Raw genomic sequence first — 12,500 nt, 5'->3', positions numbered from 1 at the left:
TGACTGGATGTCCTTTGGGTGGTGGACCGTTCCTGATACACAGGGGGGAACTGTTGAGCGTGGAAAACCCAGCAGCGTTGCAGTTCTTGACACACCTGGCACCTCCTACCACACCCTGTTCAAAGGCACTTCAATAATTTGTCTTGTCCGTTCACCCTCTGAATAGCAGACATACACATTCCATGTCTCAATTGTCTCTAGGCTTAAAAATCATTCTTTAACCCGTCTCCTGCCCTTCATCGACACTGATTGAAGAGGATTTAACAGGTGACTTCCATAAGGAATCATATCTTTCACCTGGTCAGTCTGTCATGGAAAGAGCAGGTGTTCCTAATGTTTTGTACACTCAGTGTATAGTGAACTACTAGATACTAGAGCCCTATTCCCTATATAGTGAACTACTAGATACTAGAGCCCTATTCCCTATATAGTGATCTACTAGTGACCAGAGCCCTATTCCCTATATAGTGATCTACTAGTGACCAGAGCCCTATTCCCTATATAGTGATCTACTAGTGACCAGAGCCCTATTCCCTATATAGTGATCTACTAGTGACCAGAGCCCTATTCCCTATATAGTGAACTACTAGATACTAGAGCCCTATTCCCTATATAGTGAACTACTAGATACTAGAGCCCTATTCCCTATATAGTGAACTACTAGATACTAGAGCCCTATTCCCTATATAGTGAACTACTAGATACTAGAGCCCTATTCCCTATATAGTGAACTACTAGATACTAGAGCCCTATTCCCTATATAGTGAACTACTAGATACTAGAGCCCTATTCCCTATATAGTGATCTACTAGTGACCAGAGCCCTATTCCCTATATAGTGAACTACTAGATACTAGAGCCCTATTCCCTATATAGTGATCTACTAGACCAGAGCCCTATTCCCTATATAGTGAACTACTAGATACTAGAGCCCTATTCCCTATATAGTGAACTACTAGATACTAGAGCCCTATTCCCTATATAGTGAACTACTAGATACTAGAGCCCTATTCCCTATATAGTGATCTACTAGTGACCAGAGCCCTATTCCCTATATAGTGAACTACTAGATACTAGAGCCCTATTCCCTATATAGTGATCTACTAGTGACCAGAGCCCTATTCCCTATATAGTGAACTACTAGATACTAGAGCCCTATTCCCTATATAGTGCACTACTAGTGACCAGAGCCCTATTCCCTATATAGTGATCTACTAGTGACCAGAGCCCTATTCCCTATATAGTGAACTACTAGTGCCCAATAGGGGTCTTGTTAAAATAAGTGCACTATATAGGGAATAGGGTGCCATTTGGGATGAATAGCTTCTCTTACTAACTCTCTTCCTCTGTTTGGGGTATAATGGCTATTTCCCATGGGGCTTTTCTTCTTTTCTCTCCTTCACTTCCTGTTCCTGTGTGTGTTCTTCCTGTTTCCTGCTGGCAGCCGGGGGCGGGTCTTCCTGTAATAGTCCACTCCTCCTCAGAAAACAGAAAGGTGATTTTAATAACTCTCTCTCTCTCCTGTATCCCGTTCCCTCTATCTGACACAGTGTTTCCCAAACCTCTCCTCCAGCATCCCCAGCCATTCAACATGTTTTCATGTCTTCCTGGACTAGTTTGGTGTGTTCCTGGACTAGTTTAATTTATTCCTGGACTAGTTTGGTGTGTTCCTGGACTAGTTTAATTTATTCCTGGACTAGTTTGGTGTGTTCCTGGACTAGTTTGGTGTGTTCCTGGACTAGTTTAATTTATACCTGGACTAGTTTGGTGTGTTCCTGGACTAGTTTAATTTATTCCTGGACTAGTTTGGTGTGTTCCTGGACTAGTTTGATATGTTCCTGGACTAGTTTGGTGTATTCCTGGACTAGTTTAATTTATTCCTGGACTAGTTTGGTGTGTTCCTGGACTAGTTTAATTTATTCCTGGTCTAGTTTGGTGTGTTCCTGGACTAGTTTAATTTATTCCTGGACTAGTTTGGTGTGTTCCTGGACTAGTTTAATTTATTCCTGGACTAGTTTGGTGTGTTCCTGGACTAGTTAAATTTATTCCTGGACTAGTTTGATGTGTTCCTGGACTAGTTTGGTGTGTTCCTGGACTAGTTTGGTGTGTTCCTGGACTAGTTTGGTGTGTTCCTGGACTAGTTTGGTGTATTCCTGGACTAGTTTGATATGTTCCTGGACTAGTTTGGTGTATTCCTGGACTAGTTTAATTTATTCCTGGACTAGTTTGGTGTGTTCCTGGACTAGTTTAATTTATTCCTGGACTAGTTTGATGTGTTCCTGGACTAGTTTGGTGTGTTCCTGGACTAGTTTGGTGTGTTCCTGGACTAGTTTGGTGTGTTCCTGGACTAGTTTGGTGTATTCCTGGACTAGTTTGGTGTATTCCTGGACTAGTTTGATATGTTCCTGTAGTTTCCTGGACTAGTTTAATTTATTCCTGGACTAGTTTGGTGTGTTCCTGGACTAGTTTAATTTATTCCTGGACTAGTTTGGTGTGTTCCTGGACTAGTTTGGTGTGTTCCTGGACTAGTTTGGTGTGTTCCTGGACTAGTTTGATATGTTCCTGGACTAGTTTGGTGTGTTCCTGGACTAGTTTAATTTATTCCTGGACTAGTTTGGTGTGTTCCTGGACTAGTTTGGTGTGTTCCTGGACTAGTTTAATTTATTCCTGGACTAGTTTGGTGTGTTCCTGGACTAGTTTGGTGTGTTCCTGGACTAGTTTGGTGTGTTCCTGGACTAGTTTGATATGTTCCTGGACTAGTTTGGTGTGTTCCTGGACTAGTTTAATTTATTCCTGGACTAGTTTGGTGTGTTCCTGGACTAGTTTCATGTATTCCTGGACTAGTTTGGTGTGTTCCTGGACTAGTTTGGTGTGTTCCTGGACTAGTTTGGTGTGTTCCTGGACTAGTTTGGTGTATTCCTGGACTAGTTTGATGTGTTCCTGGACTAGTTTGGTGTTTTCCTGGACTAGTTTAATTTATTCCTGGACTAGTTTGGTGTGTTCCTGGACTAGTTAAATTTATTCCTGGACTAGTTTGGTGTGTTCCTGGACTAGTTTGATATGTTCCCGGTCTAGTTTGGTGTATTCCTGGTCTAGTTTGGTGTATTCCTGGTCTAGTTTGGTGTATTGCTGGACTAGTTTGATGTATTCCTGGACTAGTTTTGGTGTGTTCCTGAACTAGTTTTGGTGTGTTCCTGGACTAGTTTGGTGTGTTCCTGGACTAGTTTGGTGTGTTCCTGAACTAGTTTTGGTGTGTTCCTGAACTAGTTTTGGTGTGTTCCTGGACTAGTTTGGTGTGTTCCTGGACTAGTTTGGTGTGTTCCTGGACTAGTTTGGTGTGTTCCTGAACTAGTTTTGGTGTGTTCCTGGACTAGTTTGGTGTGTTCCTGGACTAGTTTGGTGTGTTCCTGGACTAGTTTGGTGTGTTCCTGGACTAGTTTGGTGTGTTCCTGGACTAGCACGTCTGATGAAGCTAAAGAAGAAGTTGGGTGTTCAAGTTGTTTTAGCTTTAGAATAGTTGAAATACATGGAAGGACTTTGGGTCCCAGAGGAGAGGTTGGAGAACCATTGGTCTACCACAGCTTTCTCTAACGCTGCTGACTGGTCATGTTGAGACTGTTACAGTAGTCCTCTTTACCACAGCTTTCTCTAACGCTGCTGACTGGTCATGTTACGGTAGCCGTCTTTATCCTGTTTGTGTGTCCCAGGCAAGATGCTGTCGGGGGAGGAGGAGGGGTTGGAGGACGACCCTGAGAGGGCAGAGGTCACCACCGGGGCCTTTACAGGTGAGACAGAATACAGGAACATCAACATTCATATCACTCAAGCACCTTATTATTATTATTATTTATTATGATTTATTATTTATTAGTATTGTTATTATTTATTATTATTATTGTTATTATTTATTATGATTCATTTATTATTATTATTAATTACAATTATTAGTATTGTTATTATTAATTACAATTATTATTATTGTTAGTATTATTGTTATTATTATTTCTGTTATTATTAATTACCATTATTTTTGTTATTATTATTATTATTATTGTTATTATTTTTGTTATTATTATTATTTATTATTACTATTAGTGTTATTATTATTTATTATTGTTATTATTTATTTATTATTATTATTTATTATTACTATTATTGTTATTATTTATTATTATTTATTATTGTTATTATTTATTATTATTATTTATTATTATTATTGTTATTATTTATTACTATTAGTGTTATTATTTATTATTTATTATTGTTATTATTTATTTATTATTATTATTTATTATTACTATTATTGTTATTATTTATTATTGTTATTATTTATTTATTATTATTATTTATTATTACTATTATTGTTATTATGATTCAATATTTATTATTGTTATTATTATTTATTTTATTATTATTATTATTGTTATGACATGTTGGTACGATGCTTATCCAATTGTTTGATCGTTTGAATGTTAATCGTTTAAACGTAAATCATTTGTTAATTGCCATGGTATCCGACATGTCGAGCCAATTGTATTATCATTAGGGGGGTCTATTATTAAAATGATTAACTATCACTATTATGAATATTCAAATATTAACTAATGGAACATAGGATTTATGAAACTGACAGGGAATAGGCCTGTATCCTGCAGTTCACTTTTAATGTGAACCATCCTTATGAACCAACCATCCTTATGAACCAACCATCCGTATGAACCAACCATCCTTAAAAACCAACCATCCGTATGAACCAACCATCCTTATCCTTGACAGGGAATAGGCCTGTATCCCGCAGTTCACTTTTAATGTGAACCATCCGTATGAACCAACCATCCGTATGAACCAACCATCCGTATGAACCAACCATCCTTATCCTTGACAGGGAGTAGGCCTGTATCCCGCAGTTCACTTTTAATGTGAACCATCCGTATGAACCAACCATCAGTATGAACCAACCATCAGTATGAACCAACCATCAGTATGAACCAACCATCCGTATGAACCAACCATCCGTAACCAACCATGAACCAACCATCAGTATGAACCAACCATCCAACCATCCGTATGAACCAACCATCAGTATGAACCAACCATCAGTATGAACCCATCACCATCAGTATGAACCAACCATCCGTATGAACCATCCGTATGAACCAACCATCCGTATGAACCAACCATCCGTATGAACCAACCATCCGTATGAACCAACCAACCATCCATCAGTATGAACCAACCATCCGTATGAACCAACCATCCGTATGAACCAACCATCCGTATGAACCAACCATCTGAAACCAACCATCAGTATGAACCAACCATCAGTATGAACCAACCATCAGTATGAACCAACCATCAGTATGAACCATCCATCAGTATGAACCAAACCAACCGTATGTACCAACCATCCATCCAACCATCCATATGAACCCAACCATCTGTATGAACCAACCATCAGTATGAACCAAATCCATCCAGTATGAACCAACCATCTGAACCAACCATATTATGAACCAACCATCAGTATGAACCAACCATCAGTATGAACATATCCGTATGAACCAATGAACCATCCATCCGTATGAACCAACCATCCGTATGAACCAACCATCCAACCATCAGTATGAACCAACCATCAGATGAACCAATGAACCATCCATATGAACCAACCATCCGTATGAACCAATCCATCAGTATGAACCAACCATCCAACCATCCGTATGAACCAACCATCCGTATGAACCAACCATCCATCCGTATGAACCATCCCAACCATATGAACCAACCATCCGTAACCATCCGTATGAACCAACCATCTGTATGAACCAACCATCAGTATGAACCAACCATCCGTATGAACCAACAGTATCAGTATGAACCAACCATCCAACCATCCGTATGAACCAACCATCCGTATGAACCAACCATCAGTATGAACCAACCATCCGTATGAACCAACCATCCGTATCCGAACCAACCATCCGTATGAACCAAGTATGAACCATCCGTATGAACCAACCATCCCAACCATCAGTATCCATGAACCAACCATGAACCAACCATCAGTATGAACCAACCATCCCATCCGTATGAACCAACCATCAGTATGAACCAACCATCAGTATGAACCAACCATCAGTATGAACCATCCGTATGAACCAACCATCCGTATGTACCACCCATCTGTATGAACCAACCATCAGTATGAACCAACCATCCGTATGAACCAACCATCCGTATGAACCAACCATCCCTTTTAACCAACCATCCCTATTAACCAACCATCTGTATGAACCAACCATCAGTATTAACCAACCATCCGTATGAACCAACCATCTGTATGAACCAACCATCCGTATGAACCAACCATCCGTATGAACCAACCATCCGTATGAACCAACCATCCGTATGAACCAACCATCAGTATGAACCAACCATCAGTATGAACCAACCCAACCATCCGTATGAACCAACCATCCGTATGAACCAACCATCTGTATGAACCAACCATCAGTATGAAACCCATCCATATGAACCAACCATCAGTATGAACCAACCATCCGTATGAACCAACCATCCGTATGAACCATCCGTATGAACCAACCATCCGTAACCAACCATCCGAACCATCCGTAAACCATCATCTATGAACCAACCATATGAACCAACCATCCGTATGAACCAACCATCAGTATGAACCAACCATCAGTGTGAACCAACCATCAGTATGAACCAACCATCCGTATGAACCAACCATCCGTATGAACCAACCATCTGTATGAACCAACCACCCGTATGAACCATCCATCCGTATGAACCAACCACCCGTATGAACCATCCATCCGTATGAACCAACCATCCGTATGAACCTACCATAATTATGAACCAACCATCCGTGTGAACCAACCATCCCTATTAACCAACCATCTGTATGAACCAACCATCAGTATGAACCAACCATCAGTATTAACAAACCATCAGTATTAACCATCCGTATGAACCAACCATCCGTATGAACCAACCATCCGTATGAACCAACCATCCGTATGAACCAACCATCAGTATGAACCAACCATCACTATGAACCAACCATCAGTATGAACCATCCGAAACCAACCATCCGTATGAACCAACCCATCTGTATGAACCAACCATCAGTATGAACCAACCATCCGTATGAACCAACCATCCGTATGAACCAACCATCCCATCCGTATGAACCAACCATCCAACCATCCGTATGAACCAACCATCCCTATATTAACCAACCATCTGTCAGTATTAACCAACCATCCGTATGAACCAACCATCCGTATGAACCAACCATCCGTTTGAACCAACCATCCGTATGAACCAACCATCTGTATGAACCAACCATCAGTATGAACCAACCATCAGTATGAACCAACCATCAGTATGAACCATCCGTATGAACCAACCATCCGTATGTACCACCCATCCGTATGTACCACCCATCAGTATGAACAAACCATCAGTATGAACCAACCATCTGTATTAACCAACCATCAGTATGAACCAACCATCCATATGAACCAACCATCCGTATGAACCAACCATCAGTATGAACCAACCATCCCAACCATCAGTATGAACCAACCATCCGTATGAACCAACCATCCGTATGTACCACCCATCTGTATGAACCAACCATCAGTATGAACCAACCATCCGTATGAACCAACCATCCGTATGAACCAACCATCCCTTTTAACCAACCATCCCTATTAACCAACCATCTGTATGAACCAACCATCCGTATGAACCAACCATCCGTATGAACCAACCATCCGTATGAACCAACCATCCGTATGAACCAACCATCCTTATCCTTGACAGGGAGTAGGCCTGTATCCCGCAGTTCACTTTTAATGTGAACCATCCGTATGAACCAACCATCCGTATGAACCAACCATCAGTATGAACCAACCATCCGTATGAACCAACCATCCGTATGAACCAACCATCCGTAACCAAACCATCCGAACCAACCATCCGTATGAACCAACCATCTGTATGAACCAACCATCAGTATGAACCAACCATCAGTATGAACCAACCATCCAACCATCCGTATGAACCATCCGTATGAACCATCAGTATGAACCCATCCGTATGTACCATCAGTATGAACCAACCATCAGTATGAACCAACCATCTGTATGAACCAACCATCCGTATGAACCAACCATCCGTATGAACCAACCATCAGTATGAACCAACCATCAGTATGAACCAACCATCAGTATGAACCAACCATCAGTATGAACCATCCGTATGAACCATCCGCATGAACCAACCATTAGTATGAACCAACCATCCGTATGAACCAACAGTATGAACCAACCATCAGTGTGAACCAACCATCAGTATGAACCAACCATCCGTATGAACCAACCATCCGTATGAACCAACCATCCGTATGAACCATCCATCCGTATGAACCAACCACCCGTATGAACCATCCATCCGTATGAACCAACCATCCGTATGAACCTACCATAATTATGAACCAACCATCCGTGTCAACCAACCATCCGTATGAACCAACCATCAGTATGAACCAACCATCAGTATTAACCAACCATCAGTATTAACCATCCGTATGAACCAACCATCTGTATGAACCAACCATCCATATGAACCAACCATCCGTATGAACCAACCATCCGTATGAACCAACCATCAGTATGAACCAACCATCAGTATGAACCAACCATCAGTATGAACCAACCATCAGTATGAACCAACCATCCGTATGTACCACCCATCTGTATGAACCAACCATCAGTATTAACCAACCATCAGTATGAACCAACCATCCGTATGAACCAACCATCCGTATGAACCAACCATCCCTATTAACCAACCATCTGTATGAACCAACCATCAGTATTAACCAACCATCCGTATGAACCAACCGTCCGTATGAACCAACTGTCCGTGTTAACCAACCATCCGTATGAACCAACCGTCTGTATGAACCAACCGTCCGTATGAACCAACCGTCCGTGTTAACCAACCGTCCGTATGAACCAACCGTCCGTATGAACCAACCATTGTATCTGTATGCTGTGGGACGCAGCGAAGGGCTTTATTAGGAAATAGGTCTGTAGTGTTTCGCATCTGGGTCTCAACAAGGAACGAAAACCGTAGAGCACTTTACTCCAAACTAAACTGTCACAATTGGAAGCGAGTACGCATATATCCCTACCACCCCCCCCAGACAAAATTCACAAATACGTTATTATAAGAACAGACCTCAATCACGTACTTAAGTATAGATATTTTATTCCTATATGTTCATCAACCAATACAATTAAAACACTTTGGCCATTTCTAAGAATTTGTAAGATACTTATTTGCATAAAATGGACAGAGACCAGTCTCAAAATCAATCAATAGCGTTTATTCTCGAGAGTACTGATCACAGTACAATTTACATCAGGTTATATACTAAAAATGACGTCATAGGTTTTAAACTGTCCTTCCTCCTCTCAGATACAATGGCAGTATAGTTCACAAGTCTTCCCACGCTGTCTACCACCTGCTAAACAATCTACGACAAGCCCAAGGTCTCTCCCCTCCCTGGGTGGGGACAGGATGTCCTGTAAGGAACACAGCATTCTAGCCCGGTCTGACGATAACTTCATTCGTTTCTAACAAGGAACAGACCTTCCTTGTTCTAATTCTTGACTAAAACTACACACATTATATTCGGTGTTATGATTATAATAAGATTCATACATCCATACAGTAACATAGTAGTATTCTGTTTTAGTCATAGTTCTGATTTTTAAATGTATACATAATTTAGTCATTATTCATAAAAAAATCCCTTAACAAGATGTGAATTTATCATACACAACACCAGGCAAAAATAACTATTTAAATTGCTCCAGACCCAGTCATCTGTTAGCAGTACAACTTCAATCAAATAGAACAAAACGTGCAAATATTTCTTCAATTAAATCAACCAGGGGTGGGGGGGGTCCATTCTTTACTCTCCCCTGTTTGTTGTATTGAAAGATGAGTTTGAGAGAGAGGGGGATGATTTTAATGTGTCTCCCGCCTTGACTCAGCCTCTGTCGCGGGCGCCGACGCCACCGCCCAGGTGGTCGACATCATTACCCAGCAGCCCCGCTCCTCACAGCATGCTCTGCAGCCCGGCGACTCCGTGGACCTCGGTGGCGCCTCCTCGGAACACGGAACGACTGCCCTCGGGACGTCCGGCGGCGAGGGAGGGGCGGGGACTCCCGAGTCGCCCAATGACAACGCAGCGGACGAGGACATGCTCAGCCACAGCTCCAGCGGGGCTAACGTTACCCCGAAACGGCCGACTACGCCACACCGGAGAACGCGGAGATGCCCGACGGGCCCCTGCTGGACCCCCTGGGAGACCCCTCGCTGCCCCCGAGCGCCGACTCATCACAGACCACCACAGAGGGGCCGGACTCGGCCGCCACACCTTCAGACGTTGCTGAACTCGTAAGTCTGCCTGACATGTAGGAGTGAGACTTTGTTATTTACAGAGAAGTAGTTTTGATTTGATTTACTAGAAGCGAACACGCTCGACTGTCCTCCGATGTTGCTGATACTGGGGGGATTAGAGATTGGAGTTGGAATGAGTGATTTGAATCAGTTGGAATGGACCAGGTTTCCCAGACCATAGAATTAGACTCAGTAGAATGAATGGACCAGGTTTCCCAGACCATAGAATTAGACTCAGTAGAATGAATGGACCAGGTTTCCCAGACCATAGAATTAGACTCAGTAGAATGAATGGACCAGCTTTCCCAGACCATAGAATTAGACTCAGTAGAATGAATGGACCAGGTTTCCCAGACCATAGAATTAGACTCAGTAAAATGAATGGACCAGGTTTCCCAGACCATAGAATTAGACTCAGTAGAATGAATGGACCAGCTTTCCCAGACCATAGAATTAGACTCAGTAGAATGAATGGACCAGGTTTCCCAGACCATAGAATTAGACTCAGTAGAATGAATGGACCAGGTTTCCCAGACCATAGAATTAGACTCAGTAGAATGAATGGACCAGGTTTCCCAGACCATAGAATTAGACTCAGTAGAATGAATGGACCAGGTTTCCCAGACCATAGAATTAGACTCAGTAGAATGAATGGACCAGGTTTCCCAGACCATAGAATTAGACTCAGTAGAATGAATGGACCAGGTTTCCCAGACCATAGAATTAGACTCAGTAGAATGAATGGACCAGGTTGCCCAGACCATAGAATTAGACTCAGTAGAATGAATCAAAACCCCATCATCAGTCGTGCAGGTTTCTGATTGGAACCCACTAGATGCCGTTGGTTGCATGTGTTAAACACTGAGGCTCACAGTGGTTGGCGTAGACTGTCGTTATGCCCGGTAGACGGCCGTTATGCCCGGTAGACTGTCGTTATGCCCGGTAGACTGCTGTTATGCCCGGTAGACTGCCGTTATGCCCAGTAGACTGCCGTTATGCCCGGTAGACTGTCGTTATGCCCGGTAGACTGTCGTTATGCCCGGTGGACGGCCGTGGATGCCCGGTGGACGGCCGTTATGCCCGGTGGACGGCCGTTATGCCCGGTGGACGGCCGTTATGCCCGGTAGACTGTCGTTATGCCCGGTAGGCGGCCGTTATGCCCGGTGGACGGCCGTTATGCCCGGTGGACGCGGCCGTTATGCCCGGTGGGCGGCCGTTATGCCCGGTGGACGGCCGTTATGCCCGGTGGACGGCCGTTATGCCCGGTGGACGGCCGTTATGCCCGGTGGACGGCCGTTATGCCCGGTGGACTGTCGTTATGCCCGGTAGACTGTCGTTATGCCCGGTGGACGGCCGTTATGCCCGGTGGACGGCCGTTATGCCCGGTGGACGGCCGTTATGCCCGGTGGACGGCCGTTATGCCCGGTAGACTGTCGTTATGCCCGGTAGGCGGCCGTTATGCCCGGTGGACGGCCGTTATGTCCGGTGGACGGCCGTTATGCCCGGTGGACGGCCGTTATGCCCGGTGGACGGCCGTTATGCCCGGTGGACGGCCGTTATGCCCGGTGGACGGCCGTTATGCCCGGTGGACGGCCGTTATGCCCGGTAGACTGTCGTTATGCCCGGTAGACTGTCGTTATGCCCGGTAGACGGTCGTTATGCCCGGTAGACGGTCGTTATGCCCGGTAGACTGTCGTTATGCCCGGTAGACGGTCGTTATGCCCGGTAGACTGTCCGTTATGCCCGGTAGACTGTCGTTATGCCCGGTAGACTGTCGTTATGCCCGGTAGACTGTCGTTATGCCCGGTAGACGGCCGTTATGCCCGGTAGACGGCCGTTATGCCCGGTAGACTGTCGTTAAGCATTTGGCGTAACATTGCTTTGAATGGGAATGTCCGTTCTTCTAATTCTGATTCTATGGTCTGCCCTCCTCCTCCTCCCTCCACCCACCCACCCCATGACACGCAGTCGCGTCCGCGGTTGCCACGGGTG

At 43.7% G+C, this 12,500-nt stretch overlaps 1 protein-coding gene across 1 annotated transcript in view; it reads left to right on the top strand.

Annotated features, from left to right (window-relative positions):
- Positions 1–12,500, top strand: part of LOC112241182 (huntingtin-like) — a gene marked incomplete at its 3' end in the record, with an annotated part of 111,621 nt that overhangs the window by 10,743 nt on the left and 88,378 nt on the right. Inside the window, 4 exon segments of the mRNA XM_042315072.1 lie at positions 1,444–1,494; positions 3,707–3,784; positions 10,100–10,339; positions 10,342–10,505. Of these exon segments, the coding sequence (XP_042171006.1) occupies positions 1,444–1,494; positions 3,707–3,784; positions 10,100–10,339; positions 10,342–10,505 (533 nt within the window).

The sequence above is a fragment of the Oncorhynchus tshawytscha genome, unplaced genomic scaffold (genome assembly GCF_018296145.1).
Source record: "Oncorhynchus tshawytscha isolate Ot180627B unplaced genomic scaffold, Otsh_v2.0 Un_contig_5117_pilon_pilon, whole genome shotgun sequence".
Lineage (NCBI taxonomy): Eukaryota > Metazoa > Chordata > Actinopteri > Salmoniformes > Salmonidae > Oncorhynchus > Oncorhynchus tshawytscha.
Note: the sequence above shows the minus strand (reverse complement) of the source record. Positions and strands in the feature narration are given on the sequence as shown.